General features: G+C 34.6%; 1 protein-coding gene across 2 annotated transcripts in view; it reads right to left on the reverse strand.

Annotated features, from left to right (window-relative positions):
- Positions 1 to 285: 285 nt before the first annotated feature.
- The window catches only part of LOC116449627 (cadherin-7), a 92,685-nt gene continuing 71,135 nt past the window's right edge, over positions 286 to 21,835 (reverse strand). For both annotated transcript variants that reach the window (XM_032121338.1, XM_032121328.1), the window contains exons 10-12: positions 20,603 to 20,720; positions 18,203 to 18,454; positions 286 to 10,902 (exon numbers count right to left, since the gene is read on the reverse strand). In XM_032121338.1, the coding sequence (XP_031977229.1) occupies positions 10,409 to 10,902; positions 18,203 to 18,454; positions 20,603 to 20,720 (864 nt within the window). In that variant the 3' untranslated portion in view covers positions 286 to 10,408. The remainder of the gene's footprint in view (positions 10,903 to 18,202; positions 18,455 to 20,602; positions 20,721 to 21,835) is intronic.

A 21,835-nucleotide genomic window follows, 5' to 3' on the forward strand; every position in this document is an offset into this window, starting at 1 on the left:
AATGTTGAAATTTTTTTCTGTATCAATTGGTTTCTATAACTTCCATACACCAACAAATAACAGAGATAAAGTGATAGACAAAAACCGGTTTTTCTACTGAGGTTGATAAAAGCTTACCTGAACTGCCTCCACCTGGGTTTTCTAACAGAGCAGTGATTTTGGTTTTCTAACCTGATGATTCCTTAGACACATGGCAGATTAATCTTAGAGATATCATTTGGCAAGGTAGTCTGTTCAAGGCCATTAGCTTTTCTCACACATTGCTTTGCCAATAAAACTTGTTAGTGAGAGAGCTTTTAATTTCTTTAATTTCTAATTTCCAAAGAAAGGACAGACTTTCAAATTTACAAAGACATTGGGTTTTCTTATGATTGAATGGCAAGAAAGACAAATTGGTTATCCCTCCTCAGATGGAGCTTCGATGTCAATAAAGTTTTTATTTTTTAGTCTCATATTAGTTAAACCATAAGGTTTTAAAGATAGATGTTTTACTTTAGGATTGGGTATTAACAAGCTTCAGCTGTTGAAGTAAGTTAGCTGAGGAGAAAATACATTCTCAAAACCTTTCTGGTTACTTGCAAGTATGTCTTCTTTCACATTAAAACATCAATAAAGTATTTGTCTTTGTCTCCCTGTATATACTCAGTGGAAGGCTAGGAAGCTTCCTTTTACTTCATTACAAAGTATACTAGGCCTCCAAAATATTTGTATGCCACTGTTTCATTGCAGATTTGAGAGAATGCTTACTTCAAAGACAGAATGGCTAAGAAAATTAATTTAATGTCTTTTTCTTTGAAACTATATGAATCATAAAATGTATGAAATTAAAGTATTGGAAGCCATTTTGTGGGTTTTGGCTTTTTTTCCTACAGCATTCCATCACACTGGTATGACTATCACATTTCATTTGTATGCCTTCTTAATGCCAACTAATTTTCAGGACTGCTTGTTGTTTTCTGAAGCTTCCTTGCCTTCTTACATACAGCATTGAAATGACATTGTTGCTGTCATTAGCTAGGGAATAGTTTACTCCAGACTTACGGCAGGAATGAAATAAACTAACAAAAACAAATCAAACTGTTACATGAACATCGCCATATTATTTTCATTCTCCAAAGTATTGTTCCTGTTCCTCTTCAGGTCTTTTTATCAACAGATGACAAAAGTGGATCAATCAGTGCCACAGATCAGATCACTGACAAACCTGGGCAGATAACTTGATATTCTGATTCCAAGACCAACAATGTCTGGTTTTGACAGTGTCACTGTGTTAGTAGTAAGAGTAACATTAGTATTGCTGTTCTGTTTTTAAGGTTTAATCAACATCTGTGATAAGTGGTATGAGTCCAGAGAAAATTCACTAAGTTACAACTCTCCTCCAGGAAATTCCAGCTAGAGAAAGCGATGAGCGGTGGAAGGATGAAGAGTGAGGCAGCAAGACATTGTCATTCATTGTAGGGAAAAGACTGAGGGTTAAAAATAAAGAAAACAGGGAAGTTATAACAGTACAGAAATTATAGGGGGGAAAATGCTGTTCCTTGGATGGAATGTGGTCAACATGCCCGACTTCCCACACACAATATATGCTAAGGGGGGGATGAAGCTGAGTGGAGCAGAGTGGAGAAACAATGACCAAGCTCTGTTGAAATCCTTGCAGAGGAGGGAACTCAGTGATACTTTTTAGCTGATAAGCCACATATTAGCTGCCTACCAAGGGAGATAAAAAGAGCTGTCTTGCTGTTGAACCAGAAACCAGGGAGAAATCACTCTCCTCAGATATAATACTGATGCCCATCCCCATCCCAAGGTTACCTCAGATGTAATACTGATCAACACCTCCATCCCAAAGCTGCCTGCCTCCAAGGTATGGGCACCCTTCTCTGAGTATGCCTAGAGTCACTCAAGCTCTACTAGACACAAGGAAGTATTATTATACAAGTTAAGAATGGGGAGAAGTTAGGGAAGACTCCATGATAACTTCGGGGATCAGTTGACAAGCTTAACATATCTTCCCCCCCATGGGGACATCTATCAGGTAAGAATCATGCTCTATGCACACTGAATTATTATCTCTAGCTAACTTTTGCTAGGGATCAGAGCTTATCCATATATTGCTTTGAATAAGATTTTGCAGTCAGTTACTATCACCAGCAACCTTTGGACCTTAACCTGTCACAATTTTCTATTATACTAATAGTGTTATTCTGCAAATTCTTTGTGTGAGTCCTTCAAGGGCGCTGGCAGTCACCAGCAGTGGGTAACACACTCGACCACACACCTGGGAGGGGGTCTCTCTTACACTATTGCTGTGTGTGCTTGAACAGTTGAACTGCCCTCCATTCCAGTGGACTGCTCCGTGGAGAGTCCCCATAATGGGATACTGGCAAACTGATCAGGCACAAGTGTCTTGGCTTTCCTGAGGTCCTGACACACAAGTCAAGCACAAGGGTTTAAGGAAATCTTCCCTTTCTGACTGTGACATTCTGACTTTGACCAAGATACTGGTGAATAGAAGGAGAAAGTAAAATCCTTGATTTTTTTTCAGTAGTGGTTCAGCCATACCATCAGTCTTATCTATACTGTAGGTGAGGCCAGACTGCCAGACAGCCAGCTGGCCACAGCTTTGGTCTGTATTTGCTTTACCTCTTCATGAATGCAAAATTGACCAGAAGGCAACGTAAACCTTTTCAGTTTCTGCAGTTGTGTTTTGTGTAATACACCAAGCCCAAACTAAAGTAAGACAACTCTTAATAGAGATGACGATAATTGGCTAAATTAGACTGATTAGAAAGAATGCCACTGACATGCCTCCTGTGCTTCTATCCTGCTTTCAGTAGTAGTCAATTGGATTTTCATGCATATTCACTACAGGTGTTAAATTTGAAGAGCTTGCCCTTTTTGTCTTCTCTGAATATATCTATCCGTCCCCAGAAGGACAAGAATTATGGATTGTTGGTTACCTCTGCTTATTTCCAAGGAACAGTGGCTTTTGAATATTCAAATAACTCCACATTTTGTAGTAGCTATTTGAATTTAAATTCCTTCATGGGAGTGCTTTGTGCATGAGCCAAGTTGGCCTACATTAATCTCTGAGTCCCAATAAAGTATATTGACCTGTGCTAAGCTGCAGTAAAAAAAAATATGTCAAACATACTATATTAACCTATTTTTCATGATCAGCTGTTTTGAAGTATCAATTTTTCATATTATTTTATTATGTTATCATATACTAACTTACACTGAAAGATAAATCAAGTCACAAACTACTAGAAACTGAAGGGGAAAAAACATGAACAAATATCCAGACAGAATCAATAGCTGCATCAACAAGCTGTATGTCCTATGAGAGCTCCATTCATGTGTTCCTCACACATAAAACAGGAAAACTTAATGTTTTGACTAACTGAAAATTTCTTATAAAGCTTATCACTTACTTAGGTGTTTAATCTCTCCCCTTAATACCTCTTTCTTTATATTTGAATGAGATGAGGCCAGGCTAAATATTGCAGACTGTTGGAAGATATTGTTCCACAGGGTGGAAATATTATTAGCTCAGAGGAAATTGTATTCAGATAGCATCTGGTAAAACACTATTTTTCACATCATTAGATCATCTATGAAACACTAAAAACACCAGAAAAAGCTTGATACTTTTAACCTCTCTTTTTTTTGATACAGCCCTTTTCTATGTTAACAAAATCTCAAGAATCAACAAGACAACATATTTGAAAACAAGAAGACTATAGTTAATTTGGATTGTACCTACAGTCATAGGAGTCAGTAAAGCTACATATGGTCCCACAGTCTGAGGAAAGTATAAGATATTTAATTTTGATAGCCTGGAAATTCTGTGTGTTTTTTATTTTAAGGAGAAACCGTTGTTTGTGTTTTGCTTTGGTTTTGGCTTCTTCTCCAGGCAGTATTTTACCATTGGTACTTCATCAAATGTAAACATTTCCTAACAGTCTCTCTATTTAGCATGTGAACAGAAATTATCTTTATAAGCAAGGATAATATTCATTACAGCAAGATTATGTGTACTATGCTGATAGTAAGTAGCTTATGCCATTAAAAACATCCTATTAAGCTATTTACATTACCATTAAAAGAAAGAGATTGTGTCTTCCAAAATGGGAAAGTCAGTAGAAGAGATTGTGTAAAAAGAAAAGGTATCCAGCTCAAAGCAACAATCTCCCATCTTGATGATGTAAGTGATCATTTATCTGTCTCCCCTACCAATGTATAAATCTTGACACCTCTTGAAAGCCATAGGGAGATCTGCCAAGTACTTCAACATGAACAAGATTTTGCCTAGCATTTTTTAGGTGAATCAGTAAACACTTCTTTTTCCATAAAATTTCAACACTCTGATGACAATAATAATGAATGTTCTGATCATTAAGGAAATAGAAGGACATTAAAATTCAGACTGAATATTCTTGTTAGACTCAAAGGGTCTAATGTGGCTTGAATATCTGGCTCGAAATCACACTATCTTAATTTATCAGTAGCTAGCCTCAAAGAGAGGAAAAGCTATCAGCATATGAGGAATACTAAGGCAGAGCAGTAATTAAAATGCTGCACTAAATGTCAGTGCACATAGGGGCATTTTGTACTTGGGCTGTTTTACTTCGTAATTTTTCCTTCTTCTGTGCATCAAGATCGTGATATAAATAATAATGATGAAACCTTGACAATTTTAAAATGCGATTTCATAAAATGTATAAAAATTGCTGATAGTAGTACCAGAACATTATAAAGATTTAAAATTAAATCAATGTCTTGATTTGAATGGTGTTAATGGCATCTCAACTATGGAATTTGTGAGCTTGTGTTTCAAGAAAATGACAGATTAGTTTCACTGCAGTCTATTGATCCTATGTTTACCTTTTTCTTCATAGTTTCTTGACACCAAAGAGAGGGAACACCGCAGGACTTTCTATTGTGCTCTTAACAGTACAGAAAAAGGTGGGTTTGGAGTCAAAATAGAGAAAAAGTCAGGATATACATGGCCAGTATGGTTTTGACCAAAGAAAAGGAAACCCAAAAAATTCAATGAAAAAGGTCAGCTCATTCAAACATAAGCAATTCAGCAAGAATACCCATTTTAACATTAACAAAAACATAAACAACCAAACCTCACCCCCACAAAACCCCCAAACCACATCAACTTCACAGGTCTCAGGTAGAATGACCTAGGCAGTCAAGACATTATCAGACAAAAATACTTGAATAGAATGACAAGGTAAATGGTCTTTTAGCCTATGTGAAGAAGAGACAGGATTTAATTTCCTACTGTGTTCAGCTTAGACTCAGAATGATTTTACTTTGGTATACAGTGAAAAGAAATTCTGACTTTGACCAAGATACTGGTGAATAGAAGTAGAAAGTAAAATCCTTGATTTTTTTTCAGTAGTGGTTCAGCATTCAGCTTGCTGTTATGCTGCACAAAAGGTTTATGACCTCAGTTAATCATCCAAATATTAAACTCAACTTTACACCATTTCTAGGAATAGGAATTTCAATTTGATACCATCTCTTAAAAAAATTTATGGAAATCACAGTCCTTGCAACACTTCTAACAGCTTTTAAACTACTTTGGGTCAAAATATGAAACCAATTTGCTTTCATCATGGGGGCAATGTTGAAAGTTTTGCCTGAGCCTTAATTATATTTTTCTACCTCAGTCATTGATGGGGATAAACAAAGTTTTTGAGAGTAGGATTACTTTTTTCCAGATACCCTCTGATTAAAAAAAGGTATTTTAAAAGAAATTGTTTAGGAGTGGAATGTTTAAATGTACATATAATTGTAGAAAATACGTGTTCACATATGAGGACTGTATGCAACACACCACTGTGGCTTCAAAGGAGATTTTCTTCTGATTTCAGAAAATTTTTATGCTGATTTCTTCTTTCATTGTGTTTGATTAGATATATAAGGCTCCATATAAAGATTCCATTACAATCCTGTGTCATATAATGATGAGGTAAATCAAGTTTTTTCAACGAATATATTTCTGTATGCAATTGTGTGGTCTAATGTATGCAGATTTTATGTACCATAGGGAAAGATTTTTTCTTTCTTTTGTGAGAAGATGTAAATTATAGTAACAAAGTATAGCCTATTATATGTAGATCTTTTTTTTCATTACCTTCTAGAAAATAGATCATATTGTATGCTGAGATTCCCCTAGTTCAAAGAACAACAGTTAAGGAAGAAATTTATAAAAATCAGTGAACAATTAAATACATTTTTAGCTGCATTAAAAATGAACTGAGAAAGAATTCTTGGTGTAGAAGAAATCATTCTAGGGTGAAAATATATCTTAGGATGTATCTGGCAAACTTAAATGTAGATCTGGTAAACTTAGGGATGCCATAGTTAAGACAGAAATTTGTAGAGCTCTTGGTGTCTTGTAGACTTTCCCATTTCTGTCAAACAAATAAAGCGACATTTCTATCTTTAGCAATTCACTTTTACAGTCAGAGACCAATAAAAATATAGATGACCCCTTCTGTCACTAATGAGGTGAATACAATGATGTCTCAAAGCAGTATTACTCTACATAGATTCTAAAGTAGACAAAAATTCTATACATAAAAAATTAAAATCAGTTACATGACAGATTGCAATCAAGAATTTAATACTAGATTTGATATAGTTAATTGTGTTCACCTTTCAACTCTTTAAGGATCTTAAAAATCAATGTAATTGTATGCTTTATAGTGTATTTATTTCCTTTTCAGAATGACAAACTATGACTTTCCTTTATATCATACAAGAGTATTTGTCCATAAAAATAAGATGCTGCCATTTTATATTTCATAACGTGCTTTCATGCAGAATGTCTAAAAAGAAAAAAGGACAGGAAATATTTTTACTAATTATTGCTAGCACCTGAAGGGTAAACAGGAAAAATAATTGAGAAGAGACTTTAACTGGAAAGGAACATTGTGATGAATTCTACCACTCCCTTTCAAAACAACAAATAAAAGAAAGAGTAAAAACAAAGTTGGGGTTTTTTCTCTGTTAATTCTTAGAGAGTAGGAGAAGTTTGAGTTGGTAGCATCAAATTTCATGAGTCCTACAGTGATTATATTAAGCATCTATCAGAACTAGAAGGCTTAGTAAGGCCTGTGCTATGTCTTAGTGGGAATATAACCTAGAGTAAGTACACTAAGTTTATTCTTTTGAATAAGAAATGTAAGCCAGAATCTCCATTGTTTGATTCTGTTGAATTCAGTATATTTCATACTGGTCCAAAGAGAGTAAAAAGTCTTTACCTTAAGTGTTCTTCAAACAGCTTAATTTTATGTAGGGGTATTTTAGTAGCACTCTTGAAGCTGAGCATTTTTCAAGATTCTTGGAAATCTCAATTTAAAATAAAACTATTAAACTGGCATATAGTGAAAGGAAAGACGTTATTCCACTGCAAGATGGGAGTGATTGCAATGTTTGATACATTTTTTTATCTAGGATTTATGGCCTCTAGTTAGATACTGAAGCTTTTCAGAAAGTTAAATAAATAAATATGATTGGAAGTCTTTTTAAAGGGCTGTTTTAATTAATTTGCCCAAATAATTTCATTACCTTTCCAGGACAGAGAAAATATTTCTTACATTTAGTCAGTAGAATATACTTTATGCCATCCACCTATGCAACATAAATAAGACTGAGAGAAAGAATTTGAATTAGATTACAAACTGCAAAACTTATAGTCGAGGTAATTTTTGGTGAGCATTATATAGTAAGTGTATTATGCACACCCTTATGCTATAGTAACGTCTGCCATCGAACCTAAGGGAGTTCTACCTTTCCACCTTTCTTTCTTACTGCAAGCAGAAGGCAAGCAGGAGGCAAGCATGTAGAGTGTAACAGCAAACTTCACTAAATTAGAACTGTGCAACAGAAAACATACATATGCAAGAGTTTCTATGGTAGCAGAAAAAAGGATATTTTTTACCACAGAAAGCACACCAAAAAAGCCCCCACCGTAACATAGTTTCCAAATAGTGGAGCTTTTTGGGTTTTTTTACAGATACAGAAGGTGGAAAAGGAGTAATTTGGGCTGTTTACTCTAAACCACATTTAAATCTCCTGCAACTGTTACGTGCTAAAATCAGCATTTTTGACATCTTAATCCAGATGCATGAATTATCTTCCCACAAACAACAAGGAGATTAATGAAAAACTGTTCTCTCAGAACCTTGCTGATTTAATACCTGCTTAAATTCTGCAGCATATCTTGCTCTCATTAAACCGTATACACATGGCTCTTTTTTTTTTTGTATTTTTAAATTTTTTATTGAAAATCTTACATGTATGACTAAAAGTCATGGACGATATCTTTCAGTTCCATTACAAAATCTGTCATATATATATATATATGCCTATATATATATATTTAATACAACTAGAAGCAAATCTACTGAATTATGAAATAATGATTGTCTATTAAAATGTGACTCAAATTAAGTATGTTGTAGATGATTAAAATTATTTTTCTTCTCTGATGGAGCTGAAGGCCACTTTCACATAGTTAATTGATAATGCTGGGCTGCAAAAATTACAAAGCCTTAATGATAATTTCCCATCCCCCAGCCTCACATCAGTCATACACTAGGATTTCAGTACAAGGATCCTTCTCTCAGAACGAAGTACTTTAAGTGTGAGCACCATCCTCTGTGGAGTACCTTCTGTTAACAAACAGTTCTGCAAACAATTCTGTGTACCTCTCAGTAAATGCAGGTAGGTCAAGTCATCTCAAGTTAAATACAAGCAAAAATTTTGCAGGAACAGACTCTAATTTAGAAACTCATCTACATTTTATCTAAAACAAACAAAAAAAAGTCTGAAATAATACTTAAACCCACTATTTTACTTGAATATATGCCTTATTATCTAGTAACAAATCATGAAAGATGAAGTATAAATATTGTCAGAATCATAAAAAAGTTGTCTTATTCTAAGAAATCCTACTTCAAAACCATACAGTATATTAACCAACAATAGTTGTCCTTCTGTTTTGGCACTCCTGAACCAGCATAGAAATTATGTGCAGTGAGTTAACACCTTGGGGAAAAAATACTTATGTGCAGCAAGATCTAAAGACGACTTCTGAAGTTAATAGTACTACATTGCTTAACACAAGAAAGAAATTTAAAAATCTTTTGCTGTGATTCATCAGCAGCAAAAGAGAAGGGGAAGAAGAAAAGCAAGGTGTTTACAGTCTTTGAAGAATACAGCGTGTTTAAACTTGAAAACTAAATCTTGCCTTGAAGACACTCCTAGCTACCTCTGCAGTCTTCTTTCAAAAAATTCAATGTACAAATATTTTCTTTAAATGTCTCAGACTTTGTAATGGCTCAGAAGAACAACTGCACATCCTTGGAGCTGCTCTCCTTTCTGTGGGATGAATGGTGGGTGGCATTGTTTACTGTAATTTCTCCACTTCCATGCTTCATTTCCTACATTTATCTGAGAATGGAGAAAAATCAGCACGTTCTGACAAGTCTAAAACCATAAGGCAGTAAAATGGACCTGAATTTAGTGGAGATTGGAGCTCCAAAATAAATATAATACTTTATGTCAAACAATAATAAAAAAGGATAAATTCTCCTGTACAAATCAGAAGAGAGAATAAAAAAATAGCAAATAGATAGCAACACCTTTTCTATACCTACATGGGCATCACAAAACTTCCCAGGCATAAGACTACACCTCCATATTTCTCATTTTATGTGGATTTTAAGCTACTTCATAAGTTGATGACAAACACTGTGGAATTTCTCAGTACAAACAATAATTTCTCAAAAACTACTCAGAAAATTACAGGCTTCTAATTAAATAGCTCTGAGAACAAACAGAGAAACACAAAAAAAATACTTCCTGGGTTTCTGTTTGTTTTCATCAGTCCTTCTGCTTTTGTTCTAGTAAGCTGTATGCCCACTGTAAAGAAAATTTGCTAAAAAAATCCTTGCATGTGTAAATACCATGTATTGTAATATTGTGTTGAGTTATATACTTGGAAGTTTATTTCTTCTTAAACAAGAGACTCTGTACTCTCAATATAGCAATACTGTGAAGGCATCTACAGAGTATCACCAGCTCGCTGAAGTGACTGCATACTCTTGAAAGTGAGTTGCCTCTGCAGGTATTTGAGGGTTGCTATCTATTTGAACGTGGCTGAGCATTTCATTTTATCAAAAATGCCACCAAATGCTCATATTTTGTGTGGTCAGTGCAGTCCCTAGGACAAGTCTAATGAAGATATGTTCCACCAAGACAAAAAAAAAACAACCTAAAATTTTAAAAATGGAGAAATATTTACAACTTTCCTCAGTCTGTAAGGTTGAGTTTTCTGTTTTAATATTCTTCAGTGCATTTTCAGAGAAAGGTTCCAAGGCTAGGAGTATAAGCAGTCTGGTCCAGTCCCATACATATCTGCAAGCCTTTTAAAACGAGGGCCCCAGTCACTGAGGTAATCGTAGTTCTGGTCAGAGTTTGAGCTGATGGAATCTAAAGAACTGAGCGACTCTGCCACCGAGCCGTTCCCCTCAAACGCGTATGTCTGCAGGGAGTCGTAGGGTGGCGCGCAGGGGTCCACGTCAGCTTCCTTTAGTCTTTCCCAGATAAATTCCCTAAAAATGACATTATCTGGGATACTTTTAAAAGTTGGTCTGCTCAAGAACTGAATCTCAGGTGTCACATCCCTTCTGGTCTTGGTGTCTCGCATGATGTTGAGGTTCCTCAAGGCAGCCATATCAAAAGCCTCTGTGTCTTCTTCTCCACCACCCTCATCATCGTACCTGACAATGTTTTCTCTGATATCTCTCTCTTCATCAAAAATGAGGGGCTCTTTTTTCCGTCGCCTCATGGTGACAATCAGCAAGACAAGAACTGGAACAAAGAAAAGCTAGAGTTTTAGCTGTGCTGAAGTTTTCTCATATTCTTCCTAATATTGGAAGTACTCATTAATTTATATGGCAAATATATATGGAAATAGCAAGAAATTTATGCAGTTTGATGTGAAACCTAGCAGGTTCTGAAATAACTTTTAAACTGTAAGCTTTTTAGACCCTAAAGAATCTATTTCCCTAGTCATTCAGGATTAGCATCTTCATCTCTAATTCTATAACCCACACTGTCTGCTAAACATAAATTTCAATACTGTTTCAGTCTAATTATGACAATCTAACAGCCAAGAAATTATAATAATATTAAAAAAATAAAGACCTTTTCCTGAACTCTTAAATGCCCATGTGAAAAAAGCACATTCGTAAAATAACGGAATAGAATTTAAAAACTATGGTTTGGGAAGTGACTGAATTAAAATGTATGACCAATACCTGCTGAACAAAAATAAAGTTAAAAAATTATAGATTGGAGACAACAAATTGTTAAGCAATGTGTAAAATCAGACTGTTAGTTCATGGAATAAAACCACCCTTATATAAGATCTCTCTTTCCTGAAAAGTGCAAAGTACTACAGATTTATGACTTACATCTAATGAGAACTGCTAGGGCTGGAGTTTACTGGATGAACCAGTACTAGAAATGTAACTGGTTATTTAATTTTAGTCCTTAAAGTTTCTTTCCACTTGAAAGCTAATACTAAACTGCAGTGACAGTCAAAAGTACTGCAAGAAAGTAGCTCAAGGGTCCTCTTGCTCTAATACAGTTTGGTAGAGAAACATCATTGCTGACAGAAAAAATATGGAACCAATGCTATGGATATTGCATCCATCTGTGGGACATGATGGAGTGTGAATCATCCTCCTAGAAAATGTTTAATACTATATTGTAGCATCTGGATAACATTTGCTGAGTTAATGATACTCTTAGGAAATAACAGACATTCAATATGACTGTAAAAATAACAGTACTTTGAAAAGTGACATTCCACATTTAATTAATCTCTTCTGATTTTATGATTATTTTTAATGTTAAGAATATGTGAATATATGCATTCATAAGGTTTTCAATCTTTAATTACAATGCCAATTAAATGTTGTAGAAACATATGGAAAAGCAAAAGCTAAAAGGTGATATAGATAATATTAAGCTTGAGGTTCGCTAGGTAGTCTCAAAAGTGGCCTCCAAAAATTGCATGATGTAGGACTACTTTTCTTGAAAGCCTTTCCTTTCATGGAGGAATCTTACAATCAGTATCAATCTAGCCATTGTGAGGAATGGTTTAATATTAGGATTTCTTGGCTAGAATAAACCATTAATTTGTACATGCAACAAAGCTGTATGTGTCTACAGATATTATGGCACTATTTGGAACCAAATAAAGCAGGACATGCATTTCTGCACAATTGTTATTTCCCTTTGGAGCCACACATGCCTAAAAATAAAACTGCAACTAGGTTTTTTTTCCCCTAAACTTTTTGACAAATATATTAGGCAACAATTCGTTCCTCTTTTCTCAGTAGCTACCAAGCACACATCCAATAATCCATCTACTAATAGATGTCTCATGACTATATTACTTCGTAATCAGCATCACCCTTTCATGTTTTTTGCCCCTGGCATCTACCTGATTCATGCTTTATGTATTGAATTCAGAAGCCATTAGTTTGGGGCATTTTGCTTCGAACAATATTTACATAAGCAGTTTAATAATATGAAATATTGACCTTTAAAGTGACATTTGTGGAATTCCAAAACATTCTGATATTTGTATAATACAAATTAAGCTGTAAATTATACGGCAGAGAACATAAAATTGTCATCAGAGACAACTGCACTCCATTCTTAATGTTTTTCCTCATTGTAAAAGATATTTTAAAGTGAAAGGCAAATTAGCTTGCTGACAATACGAATATATATTTAAACCAAGATTTCTATTGACATAATTTTTTTAACTATTATTTTTAACATTTGCTGCCACATTTTTTTATTGCCATATAAGTAAGCAGATAATCATTTACTTTACTCAAGTGTAAATGCATTTTCACTGTACTGTCCTTTTTAACATACTTCATGTTGAAAGTTAAAGACCTGCTAATAAGTGTAAAATACGAAGCTTAGTAGGAAGGTCTGCCTAAAGGTACAATAAAAATCAAGATACAATGAATGTTTTATATAGTGTTCTTTCTACCTCATACTTGCTTGAAGCCAAGAAAAATATGGAGCCTTTCTAAAGGTTAAATATTTTAGCATTTAGATGACTTTATAAGATTATTAATTTCTAGCCTTTCCAACAGCCATGAACAATAAAGTTTAACCTCTAAATGAACAAAGCTTTAGCTACATTGCAGCTGCAGAGATGAATACAAGCCCTAAACAACTTTCACTGATATCTAAATCAAATGCAAATTATTTCAAAGTTTTTTCATTTCTCATTAAGTCATGGCGGGCTTTTATTTCCTACATTTATGACAAAAGCAGAGATTAAGTCAGTAATTAGGGACTGGCCAAACTTCTAAAAACCTAATTTCATGATTCTTAGAAAAGAAATAATACGGTGGAAAACCTTTAGGCACATATGTATTGCACATTGAGGGCACTAGATTGGCTCCATGCTGATACACCCAACTCATACTAAAGAGATGAAGTGACAATGCAGATTTCATATGTGATGTAACAAATAAAGAAATCAATCGATATTTTAAGCAACTAATTATAAAGACTTTAACAACCAGAATTAACAAAGACAGATTTAAACTAACCTTTTAATTCTTCTGATTCACCTGCATTGTTGGAAACATTGATTTCCTTTAATAGGTACAATAGCCGAGAAAAAAATTTTGTTTGTCTTTATATTAGCTGAGGTAATACACAGTTTAATCCTTGTGTCAGTATAGATTTAACACTAATGTTCATAGTTTCGGTATACCCAAATCAGTCTTTAAACAAACACCTTTGAATGCAAGAGCGGATTTTTGCTTTGCCATTTTGCAGTGCTCTTTCTAGAATTACCAGGAAATTTCCATTTTGGTATGATCTGGTAATAAGTCAGGTTTAGGTCACCTGAACATATTTCCCTGGTTTAGTACTAATTTTTCCTTTTGTACTCAAGGCGATTGCAACATAATTGTAAGGAAGTCATAAAAGTTATGAGACACCCTGAGAGAGAAGACAACATGCAGAGCTATACAGTGAGGCACAGAGCTATACAGTAGGTCACAGAGCTAAATCACAAGCATTACCATGCTTTGTATACACTACACCCCTAAGCCAGGAATTTACTATAGCAATAAGCCACATCAGCTGCAAGCAGATCAGCAGACTGGTTTATGCCTTAGGTGTGTCATGATTCATAAAGCTGATGATTGGAGAACCTCAGCCATCTAAACAGCACGCTAATAGCCTATTTAGTTATACCTTGCAGTTGCCAGTACAGGCAGATAAGTTTTGGGGATTATAGAGGCCAAGACTCAAGAAACTCGAATTTAATTCCCACTTATACGTTCACTTAAACCTGTTGTTTAATCAGTTTGGACTGATATTTGCAAAGTGATGGTGACCTTTAAATGTCCACACTGAGTGACCCTAATCAGGTCCCTAACTTTCAGAAAACAGCTGCTGCATTTCTTATTCAACTACTTTCTGGAAGTGTTGTTAATCCCAGTTAAATGTTTTCCCCCAGTTACACATTTATCACTTTTAAAACTGCAAGGCCAAACTCCACACATATTACATAGTCACATTCTGTACACGTTATACCTATTTAGAGAATTAGATTCTTATAACTTGAACTGTTTCTTCTTGTTTACAAATCACAGTTATGTGTTCTGATTTAATTTGCGTTTTGCAGGTATTGTGATAATGATAACAAATTTGCTGTCTTTCAACTGAAAAAATAATTATTTAAAGCTGTATTTTGAAGTTTTATCAATGTATTACTAATTTGTAAACTCTAGTGCCACACCAATAGGAAGCTTTCTTCAGTCTTTCTAAGAAAATAGGTGACACTAATAGATTACATTCAGAAGCATGAAAGAAAAAAATCATGAGAAAGTATTGTTCCAATCTAACTTTCCATTGAATCAATACAAAGAAAATACTTAAGCTCTCAAATGCAATTAGGTTATCTACAGGTGAATATTCTGTGTGTGTGATTTTATGTAAACATTTTATGCTAAACAGTTGTTACAAAAGCAATTACTGTGTCCGGAAGATGCTAACTGAAAAACAAATTACCTTGAATTAAATTACCATATAATTTTCAGAACAGTTAAAAAATTCCTGCTTACTTTCCTCAAAATTATGTGCAATCCCAAATTAATCCAATTACTACTACTTTTATATGCTTTTTATGATTTTTTTAGATTTTTTTTCTTTCTGTAAAACTTAGCCTTACTGCATAATTGGAAAGCCGTATTGAGTAATTAACAAAGTACTGGAACTTTCATTTGAAATAAAATTTACCATTTAATCTCCATCAGTCAGTATGAAGATAGAAAGAGATTTTGTTTTTAAATGTTTTTAACTTCTAAAATTATTTTAGTTTGAAAAAGAAGTGTATACCATGTTATATGCAATTATCACGAAATAATATGACTTAGTAATGTTCTTCCTTTGTAGGGTCTGTGAAAATATTGTGCTTATCTAAAATTGACTGGTTGCTTAAGTAAAAGTAATAAGAAATCCCACTGAGACAATCTGGGCCTTGGTAGAGACAAATTGTTATATATGAGACACAGGGAGGTATGGGGAAAGAACATAAAGCATATCATACTAACTTTAAGAAAAGGAGAGCTAGTTGAGAATTCAAGACACTGGTGCCAGAATGCATGTATTCATTCAATTTATGCAAATTTCATGCCTTTTCTGCTTTACAACTGGCACCCATATTAAAATGACATTGATCAATGTGACTGCATTTACACTGGGTGGTAATCTTGGGTCAGAAAAAGATATTGATCCACCTCTTTTCACTGATAAAAGTCTTACACAAAAATGTGCATCCCTTGTCCCAGTTCACTTGCCAACAGCTGAAGCCTTTTTTTATGCAGTACTAGTGGATCTTCAGCATTTTTCTCAGGAATTAATGCAAAGAGCAAAAGGGAAAAAGTAAATTCCTAGCAATACCACCATGCAGTTGGGCCCAGAAAATATGTTCGAAGAACAAATGAGAGAAGAAAGGCTCTGGGACCAGACAAGCTGTAACAGTTGGTTGGGGTTCACTGGGCATCAGTGATGCTTAGGTACTTCTTCCTTGTGGACACTGGCATGTGGCTGACAATAAAACAGAATACAGTACTAAAATGCAGCACTCAAAGCCAGGGCTATCATATAAATGCAGTCTAACCTGTTCCTGCAGCTCTGAAATGTACTCAAAAGGAACAGTTTAGACTGGAAGTGATGATGGCCAATACAAATGTCTTTTTGGATAAACAATGTTGATGCCTTCAAACAGATGACTTCGGAAACCCAAAGTCTTTGTCAAATAAAATCAATGGTAATGTGGTAATGTGCAAGATTTTTTTACCAAACCCTTGTTCAGAACACTTTAAAAATGACTGGAATAAAAGCTCAAGTTTCTTGATCTACTGGTTGCATTTGAACCCTGGTGTACTGAGTAGAATAATCAAGTTATTTGGTGCCAACATGCTGTCTCCACTCAATGGTTGACTTGAAATCATACAGCTTCTATTTAAGAAAAGTTTACGGCAAGACCAGGCTGTATGGTACCTACAGCAGTTTCCTGTGTAATCTTCAGAGGCTCCTTTCTCACGTACAACAGAAATGGTGACATTTCATTTTGGGATCAAATGAATTGCTATGGTTACAGAAATTTTGTTCCTAAGTATATTGGACTAAAGTTTAAAACAGGTGTTTTTTCACTGATACTAATGCCAGTTGATATAAGAGAATATTTTTATATCTTTTTGAACTCTAACATTTAGCTTCTTGTCCAGATAAAGTTCACTTGTGTACATTAATTGGCTAGAAATGCTACTAGAAAAATGGTATTTAAAAATGTTCATTAAAACTTTTGGCAATAATTCCCTTTCATTTCATAAACCTAGGCCTACCATGTGTTGAGTGAGAATAAAGGCTTATGGTGTTAGATTTTTTTTATGTCACGGAGATGGAAAACTTTAGAAATGCCACCTCCTATATATATATATAGCTACTGAGTAAGTTGGTTCAGTTCATTGCAGAGGTAATGATTTTTATTACTCTGTAAAAAAAGTATGCAACAGGTTTTTCATTTTGGAGTCCTTTAGAAATATTTTAGCAGAAGGAACATTTCCTTCTAATGGTTTCCAGTGACACGAATCAAGAGTGCTAATGAAGATGTATCTATACATGGTGGAAATATTGTCATGAACAGAAGTTTGGACACAAGTCTCTTGATTTGACCTATCTAAATTACTTTGGCAACAGTGACAGATAAAACATCACTGAGATTATACCAACATAAGAAGACTGTGGCCTTCTACCTTTCCTTAGACTGGTACGTACAGACAGGGAATAGAAAAATCTCTTAATTGATAACAACACTGATGAAAATTCTTGTGTGCTGAACCCCGGGTATCCTTGTTACCATATGAATTTTCAGACAATAGGCAAAACCTCACTTTTGCTCACCTGATCCTTTATCTTTATTTCTTGATTTGACCCTTTACTGTTTAATGACTAGGTATTACATGAGAAATGCTAGGCAAACTAGGATGTTGACACTATTCCACTCTTTTCCACTGCCTTTTATCTAGTTGCAGTTTCACTGCTCAACATAAAATCCAACTGTGTTATCAAAGTAACAAAAGATCACTCTGTAGATTATGTCAATCAATTATGATTCTCATCAGTAAATTACATCTGTTGCATTTTCTGAATATCTTTTGTTCTATGCAAATCAATAGAAGTTTAAAAACACTTATTCCTGTGGAAAAGGAACACGCTGATACTGGTTATATGGTGAGTATGCTAAACCAAATGCTTCCATAAACTGAACTGTCTGTCTTTTAAATATTGAATTTGAGGCAAGTAATATTTTTTTCTTTTACTGTTATTTCTTATATCTGTCTGGAGGCAGTTTAATATAGAAACAAAGTATGCAAATTGATAATCCCAATCTAAAGGTTTTCTTGTGTCATGATACAAAATGCTGCTCTTCCTTGAATACTATCTGTGCGTGTTTACAGAAATTAGGGTGAAGGGGAATGTTGAAGCTTGTATGCATATATCTTCTGCTACTATGTGTTGAATGGAAAATAAGGGTAACAGAAAAAAGACATACCTAGCAGTGTCAAGACACAAGCCAATATTGCTATCAGGGCTCCAGTGCTAAGTCCTGCCGGCAAGATATATGCTTCTGCATTGCACGTCTGAGCAATACCATCTGCATCACAATCACAGACCCTGATGGTGAGAGTATTAGTGCTACTAAGTGAAGGTGATCCACTGTCCACTATGAATATTGGCAAGTAGAAAACAGACTGTTCCTGTCTCCGAAACCCGTTTCTTTTGGTTAATACTGTCGCAGTATTATCTAGATAAAGGAATAAAAAGACAAATTATAAAATGTGACTTTTCTAAAACACAAGTCTATAAATACTATAGCCTTCTACTTAATGACTTCATAAAAGCATTCATATTACTTCAACAAATTTAACTTTCCCAGTCATATATTTTTGAAGTTGCAGAGGTAAGATCAACTGAGAAATCACACCCAACTAAACAAGAAGATTTCTATTTTTAACAAAAGATTATTTCAAAATTGCAGAGGTCCATTTCATTTTAGCTAAACTCACAGTTTCACACTCTTGATAGACAGTTGAAGATGAGATCATTATAAAAAAGAAAAAAAATTACCCGTCAGTGATCAGATTAAGTATCTATATTTCCAGTTAATTTGCAAGCATCTATTTCAATTATTTACAGATACAGGTATCCTATTAATGGAAGCAATGACCATATTAATAGGATAATAGGTTCTGAAGATCAATGAAATATTTTTTGAATGCAAAAATAATCCAGTCAGTGCACAAATGCAGGTAATTGTGCACGCTACAGAGACATGCAGTTGTTTTCAGATTCTTCTGAGATTCAAGATAGCTATTATAATCAGTCTAAGATGTATAGTTTGACAGTGCTCTGAGCTGTGTGACTAAAAAGCCCATGTGTTCAAGAAGATATGGGCAAAACTCACTGTGTTCAATACAGATTGAGAGCTTCTGAGAGGCAGGGAGCTACATCCCCCAGGATGTATAGATAGAAATGTTCATTCAGTTGGTCTGTCTATCTATTTATATGTACTTACCTATCTATTTATAGACAGGTAGTCAGTAAAGTTATCTTATCGTGTCATCTATTATGACCTATCTTATGATAGATTAACCTCTAGATAATAATAGATTAGATCAATAGATTATATCATATTATGATATATCTAGGTCATAATAGACCTATGAGGTTATATCAAGCAAACACCTTGATATAACCTCACATTAAATATGCATAAAATTAACTAATAATCTTGAATGAGGCAACTGCTGCTTCGTCTTGTAACTCCACTGATTTTACAGGCATTACAAAAGTCTGTTATTATTTTTATCACATTGAAAGTTCTTTGGAAGAGGGCCTCTGTTTTCATTATGTACTTTATAGTACTCATGATGTCAGATTTCTGAACAGTCATATTCTAATGCACTTTTATTATTTTGATCATTGCTGCTATTAGAGTCTTCTATATTCTATTAGTTTCAAATTGCAAGCTGTTCATATGAAGAAAATCAAGCTTTTCATTAATTACATGTAAAGTAAGGCAATGAAGACCTGTGTGAAAGACTTTTATTAGGTCACACATTACACTTACTGAATATTATTCAAAGTCTGCCTGTACAAACAGTGGCCTTCAGTGTCCATATGTCTGGTTTTTTGCTTTTCTAATAAGATGACTTTGTAGCTTTGGCTTAGTACAGATCCATAAAAGAGCAACACAGAGCAATACAGTGTCTATTTAGTTCTGTTTGTTTCAACTAATAAATAAACTGCCTGACTCGTGCCCAGCTGCTATACTGTGCAGTGCAACTAATGAGGGCAGTAATTAGAGTGTGTTCTCAGATACTTTAACTAAGAGAAATGTGATGTCAATGGGAGTCTTTGAGGAAAAAGTCATAAGAAGTCTGTACAAATATTATAGGCAGCTTTCATTGTCAAAAGCATTCTTCAAAAGGGGATATACTTAGTTACTGAAAAGATATGTCTTTCTAAAAGAAAAAAAAACAAATTCCTCACAAATCACAAAACATCTCTGTTAACCGTGCACTCATTTTAAATGCCCTGAGTTTATACTAATAAGACATGAATTCCTGGACATTATTCAGTCACTGCCTCAAGGTAAAATCTAATTTAGATAAAAACCTATAAATACAGGGAAAAAATGTGAAGAGTGACTGATGGGAAAAAAAAAAAAGGATTTAAAGATTTGATGCTGCTCTGTTTGGCTCAAGGCTTTAAATGACTCAAACAACAGCTTAATTCCTTTGACAAATAGTCTACAGATAAAAATATTTTGCAGGCTGATTGTAGTTTATGTTCTCACCAGAACAGAAGTTTATGTAGGTCATAATAAGCATGCTGCATTGAAAATGAAAGCTTCTAGTGGTGAATATTTACCAAATCGAAGTTTTCTTACCTTTGTTGTCCTGCAATGTAAAATTGTGGTTATTTGCTGCCTCTGCTGTTAAACTGAAATAGAACTGATGGCCGTTTGGTGGATCATCCTTATCAATTGCACTAATTTTTTGGATCACCTGTTTTGAGATACATCAGGGTTTAATTGAAGCATATGTGCATGTACATTACATAACCTCCCTGTTACCCATCAAAATATCAACACTCCCTTGAGTTCTAATCATCTTGCATTTTGATTTTCTAATCTCCTAAGCATGTAGAGACACTGTTAAAGTGTGACTCAATTCTTTACTTTACCTGTACCAAATTTATTGGCTAAAGCAATGCTTTTCAGTGCCTGGGAGAAAGTTAGGTCCTGTCATTCACAAGAGCTTGGAGTAATAAAGTACATCGCAGTGAAAGAAGTGTATCTTCTGGATGGCTCTTAGTGTAGTTATCAGTGGTTACAAGCAATGTTTTAAACCTTCACAAGGAAACTGTGATGCTTTTGAGCATTGGAATTCATGTTTGGTTTGGTTTGGTTTTTTGGTTTTTTTTTTAATATAATGAAAACCAGAAAGGCACAGCATAAGCATATTAATATTTTCTGGAATTTCATTACTATTTTTTTTAAGTTTCATTTGCTAAAATTCTATCAAAATCTACCTCTAAAGAAAGTGCTTAATATCCACAAAAATTGGAAACTGCAATTCTCTGGTCCTCTTCTGACCAGAGCACAGGGAAAACAGACAGGTGCAATAATAAGCGTATGCCTAGTCTGTGTTTCTCATGAACACAAGCTGATAATCATAGTGGTTTTGTTCAGAATTTAAATTATGAGGTGATTTTGAAATGTGCAGTAAACAAGATCTACCACAGGAATCACAATACACTGGGAGAAGTCACAAAAGTGCAAAGTGTTCCAGGGACTGTGTGGGATCTATGCAGGTGCAACATCTACTAGTTTTCTGGAAGTGGGAAGAGAGACTGATACAAAGTACATGTATTTTGTGAGGTCTTCCACAGAGAGTAAAAGGCCAAATATGATGGACACCAAGGACAAACAACAGGAGATGGATTTAGTTGAGTCTAGGACTACTTGGAAGATATCTGGGTAGTTGAAAATACAGGAATAAAAAATAGGGATATAATCCCCTTGTGAAACTGTGTCCTTAAGGTCCATGCTTCCTAGGGGGAACACTGCATGTTCTGCAGTGCTAGGCCTTTAGTCTCAGAATAACCTTTGTGTTACTCC

This window comes from Corvus moneduloides, chromosome 1 (assembly GCF_009650955.1).
Source record: "Corvus moneduloides isolate bCorMon1 chromosome 1, bCorMon1.pri, whole genome shotgun sequence".
NCBI classification, from domain to species: Eukaryota; Metazoa; Chordata; class Aves; order Passeriformes; family Corvidae; genus Corvus; species Corvus moneduloides.